Here is a 26,313-nt window from a genome sequence, read left to right as displayed (position 1 = left end):
TCTGTCTGTCTGTGTCTATCTATTTGTCTGCCTGTCTGTAATCATTGTATTACAATATTATTACTTTTACGCAGGGGTGATTTGTAAAAACATAGCATTTCCATAACCGCTTATATTATACTGAATATCCCCCGTGGGATCAATAAAGGTATCTAACAAAGGTGTTTTTAACTCCCAACCCACACAGTTTTGAATTAGCCTATATTTTGTTTTTATCTATTGTGTTTATTGATTTATTTTTGTGTGTGTTTCTTTTCTCTTTTCTGTTTCTGCAAAACTAGCCTGTTATGCTTATTGGTTTATGTCTTGTTTTTTTTGTCTATTGTTGTGTTTATTGATTTCTTTCTTGTGTTGCCTTTTCCTTTTCTGTTAAGCAAAACTTGCCTGTCATGGCTATTGGTTCATGTCTTGTTATGCGATTTCTTCTGTTAAGCACTTTGTGACTCTGCTCTTAAAAATGTGCTATACAAATCAAGTTTGTTATTATTATTATTATTATTATTATTATATACATATCTATCTAAATATATACTGTATTTCTTTGTACAACAAATAGCTAAATTAGGTAATCTACAAGCTCCCAACACGTCACATCGCAACTTGTTGTGAGCACCACCTACGTAGATGCACTGTCTGAGGCACGACAGCTTAGCTAACAACACCGTAGAGCTCAAGACCCTGATGTTAGATAGGAGAATGTGGAGGGCAGCGATTCAGGAGTCCAGAGTTGGTGTTGGCTAGACAGCACTCTTGTATTGCATCGTAGATACACTGTATGCTATTTCACTTTTTTAGAATCTTTTAATTTAGTTAAATTGTGATTTTACACTACCCAAATGGATTAAATAAACTAGACCATACCCGGTCGACGCATCCGTGGGGGGATATGCGCACATGATCTGGCAACCCGGGAGGCAGTTCGTCCCATAGCTGGGCAGCCCCGTAACCATGGCGACAGTGTTATTATTAGCGTTTATGTACACATAAACGCTAATAAGAAGCTCAGATTTGATGAAATTGAAAAACGGGCTTCACAGTTAAGTTCAGATGGTAATGGTCAATGGCTGTGTGCAAAATCAGAGCAATTGCTCCAGCCACTGAGGAGAACCGGCTCACGTACTCACCTACTCACCACTACAGACAGAGGTTACTAGAATTATTGTAGGATGTAAAGTATATTTCATTCAGTCTGACCAGAAGCAAGGATGAAACATATCCCCACCAGCAATAAAAATGAATGACTACAGTATAGGGATATCAAAACCAGAGGAATTCCCCATAAAATCAAACCCCTGCTTTTTTTTGGTTAAGATTATTTCTGCAGCATTTCCTTTTTATTTTGTTTGGAAATGAAGGATCGTAGAGACAACACAAGAGAAGAAGCATGTGATTTGCCATGATGAATGGAAAACACAGCCCTAATTTATCTGAATCTGTTCTCTAATGCACTGGTTCCCAAACGTTTTAGCTTGAGACCCAAAAGAGAAATTTGATGTCTCCCCTTGACCCAAACTAGTGAAAATAGCCGATGCTATTTCTAGTACTTTTTTTGGGCTTCTGTCTAGAGTTCGGGCCACTATGCGGCCTCACAACTACTGTACATCGCACCACTGATCTGACTGATATGCCCATATATGGAGATCTCTCTGTCTGCCATTCCTTGTCCCTTCCATGCCCACATATGGAGATCCCTGATGTCATCAGTATATGCCCATGGGCATGTGACAGGGTTGTCTGAGTCATAGGTCCACCCACCCTCCAGCCCTCCCATTAACCAATTTTGATAAGGATCACATTTTTTCTTTTGAGAATTTATGAAATTCTGTTGACATTTATTTTTAATTTCTGAAAATATTTTCTTTCTTTTCTTCCTCTTTTTAAAAACGTTTTATAAATGCTTTGAAATAATAATGATTCAGTTTTAAATGGTGACCCATAAAAGATGGGTTCGCGGCCCAAAAAATAGTCCCCACACACTACTATAATGGAGGTCAGTCGACCGAATGAAAGGTTGTAAATACAATGTACTGAGAACCACAGCTGTGGTTTGCCGGGGGAGAAGCATCAGCATGTTGATTTAAAAAAAGCAGGCTCCATTATCAGCTTGACCCCAGATTCAGTTGTGGCCAAAGTACTCAACCCCAGTACTTGAGTCAAAGCAAATACTCCTGGTCAAATATTACTCAGCTACAAGTGAAAGTTGCTCTGTTAAATTTGTACGTGAGTTCAAGTACTGGACTATGCTTTTATGCTTAAGTATTAGGGGTGTGCCGATATATCGTCCCGCGATATATCGCGATACGTTTTCGTGACGATATGTATCGTTTTAGGGAAAAAAAATATTGTTTTGAAAAAAATTATAATAATAATAATCAGGCATGCCCCGAGGTGAAAAGGGTGACAACATGTTGGGTTTTTTTCGGGTCAGGTATCACACTATTGCCCAATTTGGATTCAAAACGGCTATAAGTTTGCATGTCTGAATAATGCAAAAACAGAATTATTTGTTTGCATTTGCTTTTTTCTCCCCCATATATTTTCATAATAAAAAAGTGCGTATCGTATCGAAATTGTATCGAAATCGTATCGAAGTTGTGAGCCAAATATCGTATCGTATCGTTTGGTGAAGTTAGTGTATCGGCACACCCCTATTAAGTATTGAAACGTATGAATTACAATGTACATTTCAATGCATCGCTGCATGATATTCTGTATGAAAAGTGCATCTGCATGCTTTGTAAAATGCAGATGAATTGTTTAGGTATGCTTTTCCGCCTGTTGTAGACCCGGGGAACAGAACGGTATAGCCATTAGTAAATGTTCAGTTTCACTGCAGAAAGGTGTGTGTGTGTGTGTCCGTCCGTCCGTCCGTCCGTCCGTCCGTCCGTGTAGTAATGATGTTTGGGGGGGGGGGGGGGGGACAGAATAACGAGGAAAAAAGACAGACTGGCATGGTGGGGGGTGGAGAGAGAGGCAGTGTAGAACTCTGTGTTGGATAAAAAGAGAGAGGTTTTTGAGATGTTAAATAGCCTTTAGCTGATCCATAGTAACACAACAAGATATTTTGAGACGTCTGTCACACAAGACACCTACTGATTTAAGTTATGCATGTGTTAGTTCATTGTGTATGCATGTCTATGTGTATGCATGTGTGTGTGTGTGTGTATGTGTGTGAGATATTTGTGTCAGCAAATAAAATACAGCTCAAATACATGTGAGAGCTCATTTGATTATGTTCGTGACTCAATAAGAAGACTCCTCTGCTCCATTTTTCATCTCAATTTTGCAGTCATTATAGCGTAGAATAAAAACAAAAGTGTCTTTATCTGCCACTATGATTCTAGCTCCATACACAACACAATGGAACAGGAGCGCACACCTGTAATGAGGAGGTGCTGCTGACCACGGGAGATATGTACTGTAACTGTTTAAAAGAAAAGGTGTTGCACAACTCGTAGCCACGATACAACTTTTTTTATTTTACCAACGTTTTGACACAATAGGTCATCTTCAGGGTATACAATACCCTGAAGATGACCTATTGTGACAAAACGTTGGTGGACCTATTGTGTCGAAACATTGGTAAAATATAAAAAAGGTTATTGCACCGTGGCTAAGAGTTGTGCAACCTCTTTTCTTTGAAACATCTAATCACAACACGCCATCACTGCCATCATTTTAAAGCACGAAAGCAAGAAAATATCACTAGGTATTGACGGTCGAAGATTGTCACCAGATGTGACATTATCAACAAGCTGGACTGTTTTAATGAGCATGTTATTGCCCTGGGCTCCTTGTCTGAATTAGTTATCACTGCAAACTCATTTGGAGCTTGACATGGTATTTTACATAAATCCTGGAAATAATAATAATAAGAAATAATCTAATCCACAGTTTTTGCAGTCATATTCTTTTTTTTAATGCTTTTTTCATCTTGTGCCTCTATACAGGTTGAGTTTGAGTGTATCAACCCCAAGAAACAGAAGAAAAAGAAGAATTATAAGAACTCGGGGACTATCATTCTTAAGTCATGCAAGGTAATGATGGATGAATGGAATGGGCCGCAATAGTGGCAACAAATACCAACAGCTAAAACCGAACCTCGCTCAAGTAGATTAAAGCTGGCTAGGTACTAAGTCATGTTATGAGATTAAATCTAAATAGAGCGACTATGAAACAGTGTTGACGTATACAGTAGTATGTTTTGCAAACTGGGCAGCCAGGTGCCGCACGGGTGAGGTTCCTTACTGTGGAGACTGGGGTTTGGCCCTCTCGCTTGGCCAGTCGCTCCAACAAACACAAGTGTCCGGGTTCGCTGGTGGGAAGCCGGCAGGGACGTTGATCTCTGTTGCTGAAATAGCAACTCCTCAGGGTCAGGGCCTCGTGTTCATCCGCACGTGTTATGCCCTCCCAGTGAAACTACTATACTGTCAGGTGAAATGTTGCTCCATGAGGATATGTTGTCTACACCAGTGGAAATCACAGTAAGAAAATAATAGCCAGTACCTTCTGGTACTTTTAATTCATGGATGCGCGGACAGCATACTTTTCGGCGCCATGCCTTCCTCAGTGTGCATCCATGAATGAAAAGTACCAGAAGGACTTCGCAGTGCTGGCTATTATTTTCTTACTGTGAATATTTGTGAGCCGTGGACCCGGCAAACTGCATTATATACAGACTGAGTGTGCTGGTTTTTGTTTTCTACCAGTGGAAATCAACCTGTGGACCGAGGCATTGCAAGTGGGCCCCCAAATAATTGGCAAGAAAATACGATTTTAATCATAATATAATGTTAATATTTAAAAAATGAATTTAATTATTTTTTGTGTCATGGTATTTTCTTCTTGAACCCCTTGAAACGTGTTTTCATACTGATAGTGATACCAATAAGAACTTAAAGCGTACTACATGACTTCCATTGATCCAAGTCTGAACACAATCAGTTGATTGATAATTAATACAAGCATGCACTGAAAATACACGCGGCCCACCCATCTGACGACGGCCGTGTTAAGTGGTCAGATGGTTGGGCTGCGAATGCTTTCAGGATTTTCATGCCCTGATCCAGAAAAGGTTGAGAACCACTGGTCTGCACCTTCCACCTAGACTAAACAGTGGGGGTTGGCAGTGGCAGGTACTGAGACTACATACATGGGGGGGATTAGCATAAATAAAAAAGATCAAACACAACTGATAAAAAATCTATACCGGTAAGTAAGTACATTTGCAGTGAATGCATGTTCAAAAATGTGGATTTGTGCGAACATACCGTGTTCTGTGTTGCAGACTGTAAATCAAAAGTCAAAATTCTGTTCACCTCACATGAGCTGAGAGTGCCATGTGTGTATAACCCCCCTCTGACTAACTAATTAGTGAGGCTTCTTTGAGCCCCACAGAAGACACATTAAGAAGGAACAATGGGCTTTTAGATGCCTGCTGGAACCACATTAAAGCGCTGTGCATATCACTTTGAGCTTTCATGATTGATTCTCTCCCCAACCCCCCCCCCCCCTTTTGTTAATGCACATATGCCCAAGTGCTAAGGATCCAGCATTTGCGCACACACACACGCTCGCACACACGCACACACACACACACACACACACACACACACACACACACACACACACACACACACACACACACACACACACACACACACACACACACACACACACACACACACACACACACACACACACACACACACACACACACACACACACACACACACACACACACACACACACACACTCAAATACCTGCATATGCACATGTAGAAGAACTCATACATGTGTGCTCGCACACACACTCACAAACACATTTACATACTAATAACTGTATTCCCTGGCTGCCGGCAGGAATTAGCCTAATGACAGTAAAATCCCCATTAAAGAAGCACCGTAGTGTGATTGGAAATTGTGCTGTAACATAATAATTAGCCCTACATCAGTGGTACAGTACCTGAAAAAAACAACAACACAAAAACAACTTGAGTTGCATTGCCAAGTTTATTCAAATTTGTGACTTAAGGTAAAGAACATATAAGCAGCTCCCAATGTTTTGCAGTTTACAAAATATAACTAGAAAAAGTGCTCCTCGGAGCACATGTCTCCGCCAGGTCAGGTAGGTTATTGTGGGCCAGCTATGTTGATGGAAAATGAAGAATCGGACAGATCCATCTTGATCACATGACTATAGAGATAATGTGTGATTTTGAGTGATGTTTGGACAAAATCTGTAGGAGTTGAACATTTTCAAAAGTTAACGGAAATCGCACACTGCGTTCATGAATTCAGGTATTTTGTTCAAAACGGAGCACTCCTGCAAACTTTGGAAGCCAATCTTAGCCAATCAGGATGGAATATGAAAAATCTTAAAGACCTGTTTCGTTTAATGACTGTGGGATACTATGTACTGATTTGCGTGATGTTTAGACAACATCTGTAGGAGTACTGTCAAAAGAATTGTTTTGCAAAAATCGGCCTCCTGGTGGCACTATAACAGGCCCATGTGAAGAATTTGGGGCAGAGGTTCTGCTCTGGCATCCAGGGAGTGTGTGTGCAGAGTTTCGCTGCGACCAAGCCAACGGTGCTGAGGTAGTTGAGAATCCCAGCGTGGATTCGTCTGTTGGATAGGCAGTTGTCCAATACCGCCGATCCCATGCCCATATATGGGCATATATTGATGACATCAGGGATCTCCATATGTATATGGGCATAAAAGGGACAAGGACAGACAGATACAGAGATCTCCATATATGGTCACAAAAGGGACACAGACAGATGGGTGCAATGGGTATTGCATTACCAGGTCGGGCATGAATTCCCAATCGGTAGGCAGGTTTGGTAATTTCATACAAGATTTCAAACTCTTTTTTTTCTTTTTCTTTTTTACTGCTTCACTAGGACACCCACGTTCGGGCCATTGCAATATTGTAGAGATTTCCATAAAAAAATATTTTAGAGCATTTTCCTTAAACAATCTGGAGGCCTTTCACAGCATCCATGTTGGTTGATATTAGGTTGCTATGGTTACCTGATATTGCTGATCAGAGTATTTAGAGATCAGTCTGACATCATGGACCATCATATTTGGGCAAGACTGACATGGAACTCCATATCTGGGCATAGCTGACATCATAATGACATCAGAGTGTCAAAGCAATTGAGCTTAAAAACTGGACCACGCGATAGCCACAATTCATTTCAGCTCAGTATTGATACAGGTGCTGAGCTACCATCGCCCCTCTAATTTAAAATTCAGATTGCAGTTGGCTAATTCCCACTTAACCAACGTTTTCGTTTCCTATGAGAAGTTGTCAAGTTGCTAGAAGATCAAGTCAAAATGAATCCCAGTGCTCCCACAGCCTCCCTGTACGTTGGGGACCTGTATGAGGATGTGACCGAGGCTACGCTTTTCGAGAAATTCAGCTCGGCCGGACCGATCCTCTCCATTCGGGTGTGTAGAGAAATGATCACACAGCGATCGCTCGGATATGCCTATGTGAACTTCCAGAAACCTGCTGACGCTGAGTGTGCAATGAACACAATGAACTTCACTACGATCAAGGGACGGCCTGTACGCATTATGTGGTCCCAGCGTGACTCCTCATTGAGAAAGAGTGGCATTGGCAACATTTTCATTAAGAACTTGGACAGGTCCATCGACAACAAGGCCCTGTACGACACCTTCTCTGCTTTTGGCGATATCTTGTCCAGCAAGGTGGTTTGTGATGAGAATGGCTCTAAAGGCTATGGCTTTGTGCATTTTCAGACTCCAGAGGCAGCTGAACGGGCCACTGAGAAAATGAATTGTATGCTGCTCAATGACCGGAAAGTATTTGTGGGCCGCTTCAAATCTCGCAAAGAGCGCGAGGCTGAACTAAGTGCCCGAGCCAAGGTATTCACAAATGTCTACATTAAGAACTTTGGCGAGGATATGGATGAAGAGAAACTGCGGGAGGTCTTCAGTAAATATGGCAAAACAACGAGCGTTCGTATCATGAGGGATGACAGTGGCAAGTCACGACGCTTTGGCTTTGTGAGCTTTGAGAGGCACGAAGATAGTCAGAAGGCAGTGGATGACATGAATGGGAAAGAGCTGAATGGCAAGCTGATCTTTGTGGCACGTGCCCAGAAGAAGGCAGAGCGACGAACTGAGCTCAAGCACAGTTTTGAACAAATAAAAGAGGGCCGCATGACTCGCTACCAGGGTGCCAATCTGTATGTGAAAAATCTAGATGACAGCATTGATGGCGAACGCCTATGCAAGGAATTCACACCCTTTGGCACCATCACCAGTGCCAAGGTCATGATGGATGGTGGGCGCAGCAGAGGCTTTGGCTTTGTCTGCTTCTCGTCTCCGGAGGAGGCCACCAAAGCACTGACAGACATGAAGGGGCGCATCTTGGGCACCAAGCCTGTGTACGTGGCCCTGGCTCAGCGGAAGGAGGAGCGTCAGGTTTACATAGCCAACCAGTACAACCAGCGCAACATGTGCGCAGTACCCAACCCAGTCATCAATCCCTACCAGCCAGTCCACTTCGTAGCTGCCATACCCCAAGCCCAGAATTGTGCCGCCCATCCAGCCACTGGCCAGATGGCCCAGCTCTGCCTCACTCCAAGGTCGGCCACCAAAGAGGTGCAGCCTCACTTCCAAAACATGCCAGGTGCCATGTGTCCCTTGACCCCACACCCTCAGACCTCCAGCACCATGATACCTGCCTCTCAACTTCCTCGTATTGCTCAGACCATGGCCCCACGGCCTGCTACTGCTGTCACCGCTGCCACTCCCATAAGTGGAGTGCCACAGTTGAAATATGCCGCAGAATAGAATATATATAATAGACTTTAACCTGGGCAAAGCCAGGAACCCAGCTAGTACGCTAGCTGGGTTCCCGGCGTTTACCCAAAATGCAGGAGTTCCCAAAACTTTTTGGCTCACAAAATGAGTCCCCAGAGTCGCAGAGTGGCTGTACAGCCACTGCCTCCTTTAAAATATAAAAACTAAATCCAACCAGAGACCTAGGTCTTGTTAATATAAATGACAAAAAAAAGTAAAAAATATAGAAATAAATTTAAAAAAACATTTAATAATTATAAATATTTAAAAATATATCTCTGCTGTCTGGCAGCAACCAGCTAACTCCAAAATGTACATTTTTCAGGAAATGACAAAAACAAAAAAAATGGAGTTAGGAGGTTTTGTTCATCATTGATAAGAACAGCTAAATGGACCTCCAAGCTCACAATGAGGTTGGAGGTCAAAAGGGGGTGGAGCCTTGGGTCAGCTAAACCAGCTAACTCCACCCCCCTTTTGTGAACTTAGCTGGTTTAGCAGAAAGTTTGAGGATCCAATGGAGTTTGCTGGTTTAGTCAGAAGAGCTTTTTAATACTTTTCATTGGTTAAATCATTTTTCTATCAACACACAGACGTAAAGGGTGTTCAATGGCCCTGTTTTATGGGGGGAAAAATGCAAAAGCGGAAAAATGGAGTTAGCTGGTCTCTGCTGGACAGCAATATATATATATATAATTTCCTGTGACATTGCTTTTCTTAAATAAAACCAACAAAAAAGGACAGGCAGGATCCAGTATTAATGGATTTCTGACATCATAGTGATCATCATTCAATTTCTAGCATTGTGTTGTAGGTAGAATGGACACTGACACACTGGTGTTTCTGGTGTAACAATGAGGTTATATGACCATGTCAGTCATCTCCAAATGTGGACATCCAGTATATAAAATCAATCTAAAGGAGCACTTCACCCATTTTCAACCTTACCATTGGTCGGTAAGGTTGAAAATGGGTCGGGTATGGACGGACCTGCCTACCACTTATATCATCAATGGGGATTCCAAGCTAATAGAAACTACAGTCTTGCTGAAATAGAAGCCATTGTTCTTGCAGCCATTGTTCTCGCATTAATAAAAAGATTAAGTTTGAAATCTTTTACAGAACTTACCCTACCGATTATGTCAGCGAGTAGACAGACATGGTGATGGTACCATCTTCTAATGAGCATTAGTGTGAACCGACTATGATATATATGATGATATGATGATATGTATGGAAAAATTACATGAACAGGTTGAAAAAGGGTGAATTGGTCCTTAAAATATAAAAAAAAATATATTACATGAAAAAGAAGTGTGGTATTTAGGGGTTCTTGCAAGTAAGTTGGCCTACTCGCAAGAAATATGGCGCTGATCGGTACAGTAGTTTTGCTCCACAGTCCACAAGGATGGTGCTTTGCATTGCGCCGCCGCTTTCATCTGCTTCCCTCACCACACATCTCTTACTTTCTGTTCCATTGTGCACGCTGCCACTTATATTACCAACGTGGCACAAACAAAGCGAGGCCAATTAGTTAAGCTGACGGGGTGGGGTGGCCAATCAAGGACTTAAATTGACTATGCTTGCGTTGCAGATCGTCAATTTTCTAAATTTTTGCCTCTTATTTGACATTTTGGCCAATGTTTGACCAGTTGTTATAGTATAGTTTGTTGATTACTTTTGATGCAGTTATGGTTCTTATACTTTTCTTTTTTTCTTTTATTTTAAAGGTATAAAAAAGGTCTTAAAAGTCCTTAAATTGTCAATTCACTGTTATCTGGGGACCTCCCCAAAAACAAAATCATGTGGGACCCCCCTGGGGGTCTCGACCCACAGGTTGAGAACCATGTGTGTCTGTCTATGCGTGGCTCCTCTCAGAAAATACACTACTACTACTATACTGATCATCAGATACTACTGTCGTATACTACAGTATGCGTTGTGTAAAGGGTCATTGGAGGCTTTGAAGGCTGAAAATGTTGTCTCCTCTGTAATGCTGTGATTCTTGTGTCTCTAGATAACGAGGAACTACACTTTCCTGGACTATATTCTGGGAGGATGCCAACTCATGTTCACTGTAAGAATTACAATGTCTTTCACCACCACTATTCTGTATGCTGTATCTCTCCCTTATAATTGAGTACCTCACTTTTTATCATCTTTCTCGGTCTCACCCTCTCTCTCTCTCCCTCTCTCTCATGCGTGAGAGCACACACACACACACACACACACACACACACACACACACACACACACACACACACACACACACACACACACACACACACACACACATATAGACCTTCTCAGTTCTGTAGACTGGACATGTGTACATATATACCATGAGCCTGCCTGTTAAATGTTAGGCAGTTGTCTGGCTTACTCAATGATTTGGTGAAATGTTCCTAAGCCAGTCTGCTTTCCTGCACTTCTACTGCCCCCCGCCCCCCCCCCACAGCCCACATACACGCACGCACGCACACACGCACGTGCGCGCACGCACACACACACACACACACACACACACACACACACACACACACACACACACACACACACACTCCTCATTACCACCGTCAATGATGACATACATGTTTCCACATGCTTAAAAAACAAGGTCTAAAAATAAGGTTCCATCCTTGTGTTCATCTTCATCTATATTTCTATTTCCGTGGGGGGTACGACAGGATGGCAGCCATTTACATACTGTACGGAGAATAAAGATAAAGACGAAAGGGATTTGGTAGGGGGGGTAATTGAGGAAAAGGGAATGAATGGATGTGGATATACTGAAACATGGAAATAGAGAGGGATATTTGTACTAAATACATAAAAAACAGGCAAAGAAAATAAATAAAGGTATGTTTGAGAGAGAGAGAGAGAGGGAGAGAGAGGGAGAGGGAGGGAGGGAGAGAGAGAGAGTGTTTGAGAAAGCAATAGAGGAATCATCATTATGCTATTTTGGTCCCTCTGGAAAAACTATCCTTTTGTGTCCCTAGTGATGTCATACCTTTGTCCATATGAATGGGCAGGCATAATTTCATTGTTGACTGCAAATACATATACACACACACACACACACACACACACACACACACACACACACACACACACACACACACACACACACACACACACACACACACACACACACACATATTATCAGTAATGCGTCACTCGTCCACTTCAAGACATTGCTAGAAACAGGACGGAGATTCCTCTGCTGTTGTGACAAATGTGTTGTGTTTGTACTTGGAGACGGTGATGACATTTACTATTCACTGGTTCTTCCATGGTTTGGGGGGTGGTCTTCCTGGTCTAAGGCCTCCATCGTGTACGGATAAAATATTCTTGTGCCGAGGCACACTGCCTGCTTCAGTAACTCTGCAGGGATGTTTTCACTATGGTGTTGTTACAGATGGACACACACACACACACACACACACACACACACACACACACACACACACACACACACACACACACACACACACACACACACACACACACACACACACACACACACACACACAGACAGATTGCTCTTTGTGTCCGTCCATTTTTACCCTCTCATCTTAGTGTCAGAAATGACACTTTAAAGCAAATAGAACATTAGCGTTGCCATAGTTACACGTTGTGCTGTCGAGGATGGTATGTGTGTGCCACAGTGACAGAAGCAGACACATAAAGATGCTAAAGAGAGCGACAGAGAGCGACATTATGAGAAGGAAAAGAGCACATTGAATTCTTCCTTTCACTGAACCACATGCAGTGGTGGACAAAGTATATCCTACTATAATTCTAGTAACCTCGGTGAGTAGGTGAAGCTACCCGGTTCTCCTCAGTGGCTGGACCAATTGCTCTGATTTTGCACACAGCCATTGACCATTACCATCTGAACTTAACTGTGAAGCCCGTTTTTCAATTTCATCAAATCTCAGCTTCTTATTAGCGTTTATGTGTCAAACAATGTCGCCTCCCGGGTTGCCAGATCATGTGCGCATATCCCCCCACGGATGCGTCGACCGGGTATGGTCTAGTACTCAAATAAATAAATACAAAGTATTCAAAAGTACAAATTATGAAGTACATTTTCTTTTTTATATCAATGCATTGCTGTATTGAAATTTAGTGCATTTCAAAAATATATATATGTTTATTTAAATATAGCTTGCCTGCTTGCTCAGCAGAGAAATTAAATGTTGACCTTCGGTTCAAAAGTGTCAAGCCAGAAACAGGGTTGTGTTAAAGGTTCGTATCCAACCTAGACACAGAATCTAAATGTCTCAATAGAAGAGCCGGGGGACCAAAAACAACCACCTCGATTGTATGAGTTATATTGACATACTCTACTATACAGATTGGAGAAAATAACATTTTATACAACTAAAATAATTTACGTAATACAGGTTTAAGCTTATCATTACAGGCACCTTTGCAGTTGCCATTAGAACTGTACACTGCATTAAAATGTTGCATTTACATTCATGTTCCTCAATATCGACCAGATTTGAATTTAGATTCCATAGAATCACCTTTTCAACAGATGTATACCTTAATATCTAACTGAAAATGCTGAAACTGAAAAGGGGATAATGTATTTTAATAATATATATGTTTTAATAATAATGGATTTCACTGAAAAAATATAATAATTATAAAATAACTTAAATTGCCATACTTTTGGCTAGCTGTAGTTACTGCAAACAACCTTTAAATCCAATCCAATTCACTTTATTTATAGAGCACGATTTAAAACGGTATTGAACCAAAGTGCTGTACAGTCAGTAACAAAAAATACAAAAAATACCAAGGGCAAAAACAATACACAATACACAATAAACATGACAACATATAGACAACATCCTAACCATCAACCTGAAACCAACAATGTTAACTTCCTACCTAGAAGTGCAACCTAAATATGAAGTTTATTTTGGTATGGAAAAACAAGTTGTGTGATATGACTAGTTCAGACAGCCATGCAGAGATTATAAGTAGTTAAAAACATCCTTTAAATGCAGCTGAATGTCAAATGCAGACGGAAGCATGAAGCCTGTTCTTCTGTGTGCTCTACTTTATGCTAATGCTTCCGCACTAGTGGGCCGGGACCCAAAAGTGAATGTTCTGACAAGGTTGCAGACAAAAATAACACTAATAGAGGAATATTGTGTTATTATGTCGGGCCCTGACTTTACACAGAGTGCAACATTTCTCTCCTGATGCAGCCTCAGCCATGACCACAATTCCATCCCCAGGTGAATCAATTGATTTGTCAAAAGTGAAAATGTGGTTATGCAGATCGGCTTTAGAAAGTGCAACTATTACCCGAAATATTTAACTAAATTTGGGTGTCTTTTCTCGATACTCTGCCTTCAATAATTCCTCTTGGTTGAGGTTATAATAAGTTGCTGTTCCTGCAAATGTTGTTGTAGTCAATGTTGTTTATTGTGCCATTCTGCGGGGGGGAGGGCTTGGAGGGGAGGGTTGTTTTTGTCTTTTTGCATTTGTTTTTCTATTGTCTTTTTCCTTTGACTTTTTTAACTTTTTCTTGCTTTGGTGTGTAAAAAAGGAAATGGATGGATGGATGTACTTTGTACACTGCCCAAAAAAAAGTGCAACTATTCAGTTTCACAGCGTGGCTCAGAAGCTAGTGTGACCACTTGGGAATCGGAAGGTTCTCAGTTCGACCCATGACTCTACCTGGCTTAGTGTCGAAGTGTCCTTGAGCAAGACACTTTAACCCTTACTGCTCCCGAAGAGGTTGGTGCTTTGCATGGTTGCCTCCACCATTGGTGTGTGAATGGGTGAATGTAAAGCACATTGTAAAGCACTTTGGATAAAGGTGCTGTATAAATGCACCATTTACTATTTATAACCTGTGAACTAAGATTTTTTCTGAAAAATACATACAGCTTAAAGAAAAACACAAACGTGAGTGTCTGAGGTGCAGGGTACCTATGGCATTTTGTCCGGCTTGTTTAAGAGGAACGAGAGCTGTTGCCTTTGCTGGAACTTCTGGTTCTGAGTAGTAGTGGTATTGAGATAAGCAGTTTAAGCCAGAATGGAGCACTCTTGAATCCCTGCTGATTTCCCCTCAGGTTCAGTTAATCTTGTGGCTTTTGTCGCAGACCTGCACATCTTTTCTCATTGCTCAAACATGCAAATAAATGTGCACAGTGCCATCTTCATACATGCAGTTCCTCCCCCTGCTGCTAACTCTGGTTTATAGACACGCACAGGCAACATCTTCCTCACTCTTTCTCTCTTGCTTCTCCTCCACTTTCATACTATGACCAACCAAAAGGCACTTGCCAAGATGCACTCGCACACAATCTTTCTTTTGCAGGAACTCTCCTGCTACTACACTCTGACCAAGACATCTGCATGTTGTGCACATACCCAAACATGCACAAATAACTCCTGCTTACATGCACTGACCCATTTACACATGCACATGCAATCTCACACACACACACACACACACACACACACACACACACACACACACACACACACACACACACACACACACACACACATACAGGGAGAGCAGTTCTACGGTGTTCAATCAGACTTAGTATGGCTCTAATCCTAATCTCTGCACAGGGAAAGACTTCCCTGGAGGCGGTGGGAGGGAGAGAACGTATGCGCCCCTGTTCTACACACTGTAACACAAAGAGACAGCATCCTGCTGCTGATGATGGGATGTTTGTGGAAGAAAAATAAATGCTACAGTATTTTGCATATGTGTGTGTTAGATGCCGCTTTAGCCTAGCTGGTTCTATGGAGTTTTGAGGAGAGCAGACCATGGGGTTTCTGGTGGCTGGCTCAGAAGGAAAACAAGAAATGACTAAAGTCATAATATAGCCGCTAGCGGCAGGCTTTTTTTCCCCCAATCTGCCGTTGAAAAAATGAAATGAAAAAAAAAAAAAAAAAAATTTTTTTGAAAAAATATATGTCCTTTTGAAAGAAAACAAGAATAAATATGATTTGACATTCATATTATTAGCAGCTGTATTGTGTGTGTGCCCCCCCCCCCCCCCCAACTACTCAAATTGAAGTATCAATACTGCAATGTAGAAGAACTCTGCCAAAAAATGGCATACCTCAATATGACATTTTGCGGCTATATTATGACTTTGTCATTTCTTGTTTTTTTATAGTGCTGTAACATGTTATGGCCTAATCACTGTCATTCAAGCATAAATGTCTTAACATTAAAATAAAAATAAGTAACTGGTATAGGACTAGCCTACCTATTGTGGTACAAAACAAGTCCTTCTGCAGTGAAGTACAACATTAGGATTGTGCAGAATGCAAGAAGCTTTATTTGTTACTGACTCATAAAGATACAAGCAGCTAAATGTTGTTGGAACTTGTACCACAGATGGTTCTACATATAATAGATATAATGAAGAAAAGAAAATATTAAGCAAGAAAATAAAATGGACAATAATAAATAAATGAAAATAGCCTACAGATATATACAGTTTTAGGAATACTCTGGGACTTGTCTTAGACAGGCATGTCATCAGTGGTGTAAAGTAACTACATGTACTCAAGTACTGTATTTAAGTACAATTTTGACTTTACTGTTGTATTTCCAGTTTTCAGTACTTGTACTTCTACTCCACTACATCTCAGAGCCAAATATTGTACTTTTACTCCACTACAATTATTTGAAAACTTGAGTTACTAGTTACTTTACAGATATAAATTATTACATTATAAAACATACATTAACCACTTTAGCCCTATTTTATACCAAGGCTATTTGAAAATAGCTGATCTACAAGCTCACAACGTGTTGCATCGCGACGCGTTGTGAGCTTATCCATGGTAATAAGCTTATCCATCAGCATATTCATGTTATCCTGATGGATAGGTAGATAATGTGAATTTGTTTGTGCTGAAGTACTGTACAAATTTGAGGGGTTTTAACTGTACTGGAGTATCTGCAATTTTCTACTCCACTACATCTCAGAGGCATATTGTCCTTTAGTAAACTGTAGATGTGTATAATTATTACAAAACCTGCATTAACCACTTTATCCCTATATACTTGTACACGTGTGGCTTTGCGGGTTGTTTTGAGCTTGTAGATCAGCTGTTTTCTAAAGATGTGTATATTGTGTGTATCGCGACGCATTGAGAGCTTGTAGATCGGCTATTTTCAATTGATTGCAACCTTTATTGTGAAGGAACGACCGGAAGTGCTAAGCTATTCAATTCCGTGTGACTTAACACTCTGAGTTGCTACAATGTCACAGAAAGCCACAAAAGACACCAAAATAACACTGTTCAACGGGCTAATTAGTTAGCATTGATGACATTGACCACACTAACGTTCATACAGGTTGTTGATAAGATGTTTAACGTAGCCGTTTGAGTGACGACAGCTGCGTTGTGTAACATTAACGTTAGCCGCATGCTAACGCTACCCGTGGCTTAGCTACACACTGACGGCCCATTATAGGCAGCTGTTGGCTTAAACCCAACTAACGGCAACACAGTATTGGACATAAGCATTCACATACATGCTTTAGACAGTATTAGCAACAACCGGTAGTTTGTTTACATGGCGCGGGACGTCGCGGGTGGCAGCGCGCCGACATCGTCGGGCGGCCCGGCGATATTGGGGTAAAGGCCCCACTCCCAGGCGAGGCTTATGCTTGCGCTAGGCCGCGACTTCCGCGGGGCCGCTGCCTCGTCTCCTTCGTGTCTTGTGACATTTGTAATGGACAGAAACCATAACATGGTTAATACATTTTATTGTGGGATGTACAATACATGAAAATTACGGGTGTAATAACGCGACTTGCGTCGAGAACTAATGGAGAGCGGACATGACCGCGTTTGGCTAAAAACGGTTAGTTAGTTGCTGGTACTATTAGCCAAAATCGGCTAGCGCTGGAAGGAATCCACTTCACATTAACACATTTATATCATATTTACATGCCGAGTTAAGCTCTGACATTTAAGTGATATGTAGCCTGATATTACCAGATTGCTATAGTGGGTTTAGAATATTTTAGACGTTTTTTTTCATTTGCTCATTGCTCGTTTCAGCTCTTCTGGAAAATCAGCCAGCCCTAGAAGACTGTCTTCATAGGCAGTCAAAGGCGTGTCTAGTCCCATAGCTTGGGAGGACGAGGCCGGCCGTTCAGAGTATGGGAACGTATCCCATTGGCTTAAGCGACAGCCAATCACGCAAAAAAAGTGTTCAATACATGTCGGAAATATGTCGGGTCAGAGTCAGAGTGAATATAGACCCGCCAGCTTTCAGCTAGCGGCTAAAAACGCTCATTAAGGTTTGACCGTTTTGGTAGATATGCAGCAGTAAAGTAAAGAGTGAGGGGCTGTGTCCACCAAGCCGTTTTTTCCTGAGCGAAGCGTATGTTTTGAATTGTTTACAATGGGTGTTTTTTGGAAACCCCAGCAGCGTGACGAGGCACTGAGCATTTATGTGGTGCTCGCACGTTCACGTGTGCCATTTTTCTCTGCTTGCTGAGAGCAAAAATATTTTCAACTTACATGTAAGTGGTTAACTAAACGTCTCTCCCGTGTACCTGCTCTTGCATTGTAGGTACCGCGGTCTCTGTATATGTCTCTTTTTTTTTTGCGGTGTAGCCGCTCCTATTAGTGGGGTTGGGACACCTCATTAGTACACCCTTCGCTGTACTGTGATTGGCTCATAATAGCACACCCCTCTACATTAGTACACCCTTAGCTGTACTGTGATTGGCTGACTCTATTGGCTGACTCTATTCAGCACTGTGATTGGCTAGCGAGACACATGATGAAATGAATAACCTAAAGTGAATAATTTAAAGTGAGCTTCCATCACTGTGATGACCACTGTGATGACCACACCGCTCACTTCACACTGGGTGTGATTTAAATATATTTTTATTTGGGAAAATTATAAGTACATATTTACAGAGGTACAGGTGTACATTTATATTCCCTTTTTTTGCTTTTTCCCCTTTATCTCTGTATACATGGAGAAATGGTAATGATAATACAACATTTGATTAATACTAATAAAAAAAAGGAAAATAAGAAAGAAACGACAGCGACAATAGCAAAGTGATTAGTGGTATCCGTGTGTGTCGTTCTTTGCGTGTATTAGACGTTGCAGTTATTGCATGGTATGAGGATTTAAACTCATAATAATGTTAGTAAAACTATTGAAGCATAGTAAAACAGAACAAAATGGGTTAGGATATATATACATATATCTCTGTATATGTCTCTGTCTGTGTGCGGTGGACGTGCACACATGCACACATCATAGGTGCACTGCAGGGTATGGAAGTGACAGGAGATGGCCGTAGCCAGAAAGCAACAGATTTTACAACACATGTCATAAGGAAACACATAAGAGACAGAATAAAAACAGAAAGAAAGAAAGTAAGGATGAATGGAAGAAGGAAAGAAAGAAGGGATGAAAGGATGGAAGGAGGGAATAAGAGGTCCAAGACTATTTTAGCAGAAGTAAAGAAGATGGGGTTGGCTCATTAGTGTACAGACCTCCATTTACTGCCAGAGGGAGAACATATCACACGTGTGTGTGTGTGTGTGTGTGTGTGTGTGTGTGTGTGTGTGTGTGTGTGTGTGTGTGTGTGTGTGTGTGTGTGTGTGTGTGTGTGTGTGTGTGTGTGTGTGTGTGTGTGTGTGTGTGTGTGTGTGTGTGTGTGTGTGTGTAAACGTGCTTGTCTTCCCTCTACTTATCACTTGTTTCCCATTCATTTCTAAGGAACGGTGCTCTCAATGAGGGCATTATCACCTTTACAGTAAAAGCCATATCCTTCCCACCAGACTCAACCTCATTGTTTGCATCACACCACTACAGAAACCATGTCACACATTCTGAATGGCTGCTATGCCTATAAAGGGCTTTAGCACGCCAAAACAGAATAGTTAAAAATAAACTAAGGACATATCTAAACGTTTTACACCGTCAGTGAGAAACAAACATTGTACAAACATTCCTGTGTCAAACCTTCCATGTTTCAACTCTGTACTGAAAATCCTGAAATATTTGCACATCTCTCTGCTAATACACCAGATGTTGTTGTTGTCAATGAAGGCTCCAGATCAGTCTCCATTCTTGAAGTGGCCTGCACCTTTGACTCTAGCTTAGAGGAAGCTTTTATGACCAAAGTCATTAAATACCTGCCGCTCCTCCATACCATCACAGAGCTAGGCTTTAGGTGCAATCTACTTGTGTTTATCTTTGGCAGCCTAGGACATACATGGTTGTAAGAGGCTTCCAACAACTTGGGATGCCTGATTTATCAATGCACGCACGCACGCACGCACGCGTGCACACGTGCACACACACACATACACTATAATGTGGCTTTTTGAGAATCACTGTTAATAATTATGGGCATTTTGCTGATATTCTTATTCATAATGACTTACTGTGAGTAAACGTGTAGCCTCTTGAACCACTACTAGACCAATGCTGCCACCATCATTCTACTGAACGGAATTTACATGTAAGCATCTAGTTGAATAAGATGCTCTTTTATTTTTCTTAATTTAAATGGACACTATTTAATAGAGATGTAACGGGGGGGGTGTAAGTGATTAAATTGCTCGCACTTTATCATGACAGGTTGTGAGCTTGTAGATCGGCTATCTTTGGTGCGGGACACAGTGCACAACCAAGTACAAATCAGGAAATACTAAATGGAAATACTAAATGGCATAGAAAAATGCCCATTTCAAACACTGAGCTATTTGTTTCTATCCCTCTAGGTCGGTATAGACTTCACTGCATCCAATGGAAACCCTCGGGAGCCCTTCTCTCTCCACTACATCAATCCACTGGGCAGCAATGAGTATCTGGCAGCCATCTTGGCTGTGGGACAAATCATACAGGACTACGACACGTGAGTACCTACAGTATGAAGTTGCCATTTTGGCTGGAATCCCCGTTGAAGAAGAACACATCAAAAACAAGTTGTCCATCATCTTGGCTATGTGCCAAATTATGGCTATATCAATACATCAGCACTAATTGGTGTCCATCTTTGTTGTAGTTTATTTTGTTACTGGAACTCTTTGAATTTTGATAGAAAGTGCACATCATGGCCTGCTCAAGGCCTGCACATCATGGCCTTTAGATCAGTGTTTCCCAAACAGTGGGTCAGGACCCATTTTTGGGTCTCAGGCCCATTTCTATGGGTTGCCTTTTTTCGTTTTCTAAATAAATGAAGAATCTTAGAGATAAAAAACAAAATCAAAATTTTTCATAAATGAAAAAATAATTAATTTGAAAAGAATTTCACGCATTAAAACACAATAAAAAAACTATTTCCTAAAATGTTTTAATTTTTAAGAAGTAGTGCAAATAGCCGATCTACAAGTTCACAACGCGTCACATCACAACGCGTTTTGAGCTTGTAGAACTGCTATTTTTGAGAAAGTATAAGATAATGGTTAAAGTTTAAAATCTAAAATGACAGATACTTTCCCGGTATAAATGGGATAATACACGATAAACCACTTAGCCCTATTTTCAAACATTCACTTCAGAGAACGTTTTAGAAAATAGCCAAGCTCACAAAACATTGCCAAAAAACATGGACAAAGGGAACCGTCACGTGACCCGTTGGTTTCTACCATAGACCGTAAAAAAATATGGACAACGTCCAGACCGTAAATGAAGCCAATTTTTCAGCGATTTCAAATCCGCCATTTTTCTATATCCGGTCCGAAATGCAACCGGAAATTAATGCTATTGGCTGCAACCGCAGCGAGGGCGGGTTTTCACTCGGTAGAACCAGTAGAAGCCATAGAAACGTACCCTACTTTATCAATAATTAAAAGAATAATAATGGGACCATAATTTACTAAACGCATATCATGACAATTGAAATGGGGAGGGTAAAACGGAACGGTGGTTGCTAGGGTCTAATAGGTGGTTGCAAGGGTCTAATATGTTGTTGCTATGGTCTAATAAGCAGTTGCTAGGTTGTTACCGCTGTAGCTAAATGGCATTTCCCCATTCAAATGAATGGGATTTGTTTAAGCAATTACAAGTTAAATAAACTGCTCACAAAATGTAAGGAAACTTGAATTTGGGCCATTATATCTTCCCTTTACTAATACCAATCAGTAAAGTGTTATATATCTATATATATTCTTATCGGTGATTAGTCACCTTTACAACGAGGTACAGCTTGTAAGCATCGGGCAGTCATGGAATGTGCAACACAGGCAAACGTGTGGGTAGCACCGAGCAAAAATGTGCCAAAATCACCCAATATGCTTTTGCTGGTAATCGCTCTTGTTTTGAGCGACCTGCCAGCACACACCTGCTGAGAGATGGGTTCTGCAACTTTGCGTTCTGCAACTTTGTTGAGTTTGTGTATGCTCCAAGCAGGTGTTACGTTACGCAGATTACGCATTATTTGATGTCAGCCCTGGTACCATTTGCAGGCAGGTGTGTGCCAGTCAAAGGTGTGTGACCTGCACCTGAGCATGGGCCCTGTAACTTTGAAATCTGTCTTTGGTACCATTGTGCAAATCTTGCCTGTAAATCTATGGTTCCTCAGTGAAGCAAGGGGTCTTGGTTTGTTGTCTTCCTTGTTGACTTCACCAGTCTCGCAGAACTTAGTCCTAAGTTTGGAAATTGTACCAGGGCTAACACCAAATTTTTAAGAAGTAGTGCAAATAGCCGATCTACAAGTTCACAACGCGTCACATCACAACGCGTTTTGAGCTTGTAGAACTGCTATTTTCACATGTTTGGGTCCCGGGGAGACATAAAATGTATTTTTTGGGTCTCGAGCTAAAAAGTGTTGCACTCTTCATCACTTTACCAGCTGTTGCTCCGTAATGCGTGTGAATACACAGTACAGTATCTCACTGCAATACAAAATGTAACACCATTGTTTTTGTTTACTGTCAACATCCGTTACTGACATAATGGTCAAAATAACCTTCCAATCTGTTGCCATGGTTTCCTCCTCAGCGACAAAATGTTTCCTGCTCTGGGATTTGGAGCCCAACTCCCGCCAGACTGGAAGGTAGGGTGTGTGTGTGTGTGTGTGTGTGTGTGTGTGTGTGTGTGTGTGTGTGTGTGTGTGTGTGTGTGTGTGTGTGTGTGTGTGTGTGTGTGTGTGTGTGTGTGTGTGTGTGTGTGTGTGTGTGTGTGTGTGTGTGTGTGTGTGTGTGTGTGTGCGTGCGTGCGTGCGTGCGTGCGTGTTTGCACATGCACGCTCGTGTGTGTCGGTCTGTCTGTTTATATAGAGAGTGAAAGAGTGGTGTCATGTGTAATTTGTGTGCATAATAGAAGTTCATATCGTTTCTGTCGGGCAGAAACCTCCTATCTCCGTATTTCAACCTTTTGTGTAAATTAACGCCCTACTTGATCATACTACAGCGTCACACAAAAGAATCAAAAGTAGAAGGTTTACAAGCTCGAAACGCAGCGCAATCTAATACTTTTGCTGCTTTTGAATTTGAATCCTGAAAAGTGTTTTGGACATATGAGGTTTCCACCCGACAGAGACAATATATTTTTGTACATGAGACGGCAAGAGATGAAGAAATAGAAAAGAAGACAGTGTTTAGTGGTAAAGCTTGCAATGCAACACACTCGGGTGTGTTTATTCTCACAAGTATGTATTGGACATGCACATTCACACACAAACACATGCACAAACAAGTGCACACAGACAGAGCGTACATATTGATATTATACATGCATATTCACATGATTACGCAACTGTCAACCCATCTGTGTTGCCATGGTACTGAGCTGATGAAAAGGACAAAGGAGAGAGAGAAAGACAGAAAGAGAGAAGGGATGCGGGAATGGTGGAGAAAAATAAAAGAGAAAAATACAGAGTGGGAGAGAGGCAGAAAATGGACAGATGAGTCCTTCCACTGGTGTAATTATAACAAGAGCCTATCGGTGCTGAGAGAGGAAGTGAGACAAGAGGAATGAGAGAGACAGAGGTGGATAGATATACAGTAGCTAGAGTAGTTAATGGATGAGAATATCCTGTGGTACAGGAGGCCACTGGAACCCTCCTCTGGTGTTGAAAATATAGAAATAAATAGGCGTATTACAACAACAAATTTGACCCTGGTGTTGGGTAGCGCACTGTACTGTAAGTAGGAGCCTATCTCCTGTTTCTGTACCGCTTGATGTACAAGTACACCCCCTGGACATGCTGCTAGCTATGTCACCGGCACTTACCCCCAATCCAGCCATTGATGCTGAGCACCAAGCAGGGAGAAAGTGGGTACCATTTTAATAGTCTATGTTATGACTCTGCCGGTATTGAACCCTGACCTCCCAGTCTCAGGGTGGACAAAGTTACAGTTACAAAGTACTTTACAAAGGAAACAACAAAAGAAAGCAACACACAAAACAAAACAATCATTAAAAACAATGCAGAAAAAAATGCAAATAAATATGGTAAATGGTGCATTTATATAGCGCTTCTATCCGAAGCGCTTTACATTGATTGTGCCATTAACCCATTCACACACCGATGGCAGAGGAAACCATGCAAGGCACCAACCTGCTCATCGGGAGCAATTAGGGGTTCAGCGTCTTGCTCAAGGACACTAACGACACTAACTCCAGGGGAGCGCCCCAGCCCGGGATCGAACTGGGAACTACGAACTTTTCCAGTTCACTCTACCCGGCCACTCCACCCCTGAGTGCTCTGTACATACTACCTTCACATACTACCTTCATACTGGTGAAAGACCAGCGGAGATAGATTAGAATCAAGAGGAATGGGCATTAAAAGCTAATCTATAGAAGTGGGTTTTAAGGAGGGATTTAAAACGGGGGACAGACTCATCAAGCCTGATCTCCAGGGGCAGGGCATTTCAAAGGGTAGGGGCTCTGAAGACAAAGGCCACGCGACCTTTGGTATTTAACTGACCTTTTAACCACCAGGCCACTGATCTGGTTGGTTGACAATGTCAATAAAGTGAATCTGAAGCAGACAACACACCAGATTTATTTATTGTAGTTCAGGCACTGTTGCAATTACCTCTCTCTTGAGAGAGACTTAAAGGGGCTACACCATGAATTAAAAAAATATATATTATATATAAATATTGCCCCCTAATACGTTTTAAACAGGTTGTAAGCCTAAAAAACATCCAGATATTTTTTCTCACAATCTGACTGTCTGTCATTCCAAGCTTTTTCAGCTGCAATACCAAAACGTCCTATTGGGCAGGGGGGAGCTACTGAGCAATTCTGTCTGGCCATCATCAATGCAAAATCCGGGCAAGTGACATCACTTGCCCTGCCATTCTGAAATGGCCTGTTCAGACACGCCCATTCAGGAAATCCATGAAATGAGCATGAATGACTGAATGTTAAAAAAAAATATTTTTTTGGGTACAAGAGACACTGGGGAGCCCAAAAAATACTAAAAACCTAAAAAAAAATGAAATTCATGGTGTAGCCCCTTTAAAACTTACAGATTGTTGCTTCAACATCTTTGTCATGGCTACATTTGAATGGATCTTCTGGTGAATATGGAGAGATGATGTACAGTATGTGCAGATGGATGGATGAGGATGGAGTGAACAGTGTTCTGTATTTCTTTGTTTTCAGGTGTCCCATGAATTTGCCATCAACTTCAACCCCACCAACCCTTTTTGTTTAGGTGAGCTTTCCTTTGCATTTTATGTGCAATTTCTTTTAGAAAGAAAGCCTGGGGAATGTTGAGGCAAAAAGTCGATAAAAGGGTGCTGGGCCACTGACAGTATGGACGGGAACCGTTCCATAGAACGCTCACCCAGGGGCACACATCAATAGTGTACTGAAGTCCTGATGTCATCACCACGCCCCCGGGTCATGAACAATTTTACCTATTAAAAATCCCATTGACTGTTTTGAATGAGAACTGTGTTCCAAAAACAAAAAATGTGTCCTTTTGTTTTTTTTGTTTTTTTTACTAGACCGTTGCCCTTTGGGCATTGGCCTACTCGGGACCACACAAGTCGGGAATGATGCAAGTCGGGATTGATGCAAGTTTGTCCCATATATGAAGTTATATTTTAGCATAAAAGGAGGTACGCCCATATATGGGCATATCTGTACATATATGGGCATATACTGATGATATGGTAGATCTCCATATATGGGCATTACATATAGGCATGTCCAGTATGGAGATCCGGTTTCCAGAATCACCGATCTGACAGATATGCCCATATTTGGGCATATACTGATGCCATCAGGAATCTCCATAAATGGGCACAAAAAGGGTCACAGGCAGACAGGCAGACAGGCAACAACAGGCTTTGCATAACCGGGTTGGGCATGCATTTCCAACTTGCATTGTTCCCGACTTGCATCGTTCCCGGGTAGGCTGGTGACCAGTCTAATAATAGTAATTCCAAAGTTATAACTTACAGTTGTGACTATTCTCCTCCACCATATAGCGCTGTAGTTGGTTTGTGTGAATGTT

At 41.5% G+C, this 26,313-nt stretch overlaps 2 protein-coding genes across 3 annotated transcripts in view; both read left to right on the top strand.

Moving 5' to 3' along the window:
* Nucleotides 1–26,313, top strand: part of cpne2 (copine II) — a 59,082-nt gene that overhangs the window by 21,416 nt on the left and 11,353 nt on the right. For both annotated transcript variants that reach the window (XM_084059949.1, XM_084059948.1), the window contains exons 9-13: nucleotides 3,951–4,037; nucleotides 10,860–10,919; nucleotides 20,615–20,748; nucleotides 22,836–22,890; nucleotides 25,455–25,506. In XM_084059949.1, the coding sequence (XP_083916075.1) occupies nucleotides 3,951–4,037; nucleotides 10,860–10,919; nucleotides 20,615–20,748; nucleotides 22,836–22,890; nucleotides 25,455–25,506 (388 nt within the window). The remainder of the gene's footprint in view (nucleotides 1–3,950; nucleotides 4,038–10,859; nucleotides 10,920–20,614; nucleotides 20,749–22,835; nucleotides 22,891–25,454; nucleotides 25,507–26,313) is intronic.
* LOC311047870 (polyadenylate-binding protein 1A-like) lies at nucleotides 7,349–8,836 on the top strand (the record flags this gene model as incomplete). Its single annotated transcript, XM_084060819.1, has 1 exon — nucleotides 7,349–8,836. One exon carries the CDS (start codon nucleotides 7,349–7,351, stop codon nucleotides 8,834–8,836), a length of 1,488 nt encoding a protein of 495 aa, XP_083916945.1.

The sequence above is a fragment of the Gymnoscopelus microlampas genome (assembly GCF_963454915.1).
Source record: "Gymnoscopelus microlampas genome assembly, chromosome: 6".
Classification (NCBI taxonomy): Eukaryota; Metazoa; Chordata; class Actinopteri; order Myctophiformes; family Myctophidae; genus Gymnoscopelus; species Gymnoscopelus microlampas.
The sequence above is the reverse complement of the archived record's forward strand: the minus strand, read 5'-3'. Positions and strand labels throughout refer to the sequence as shown.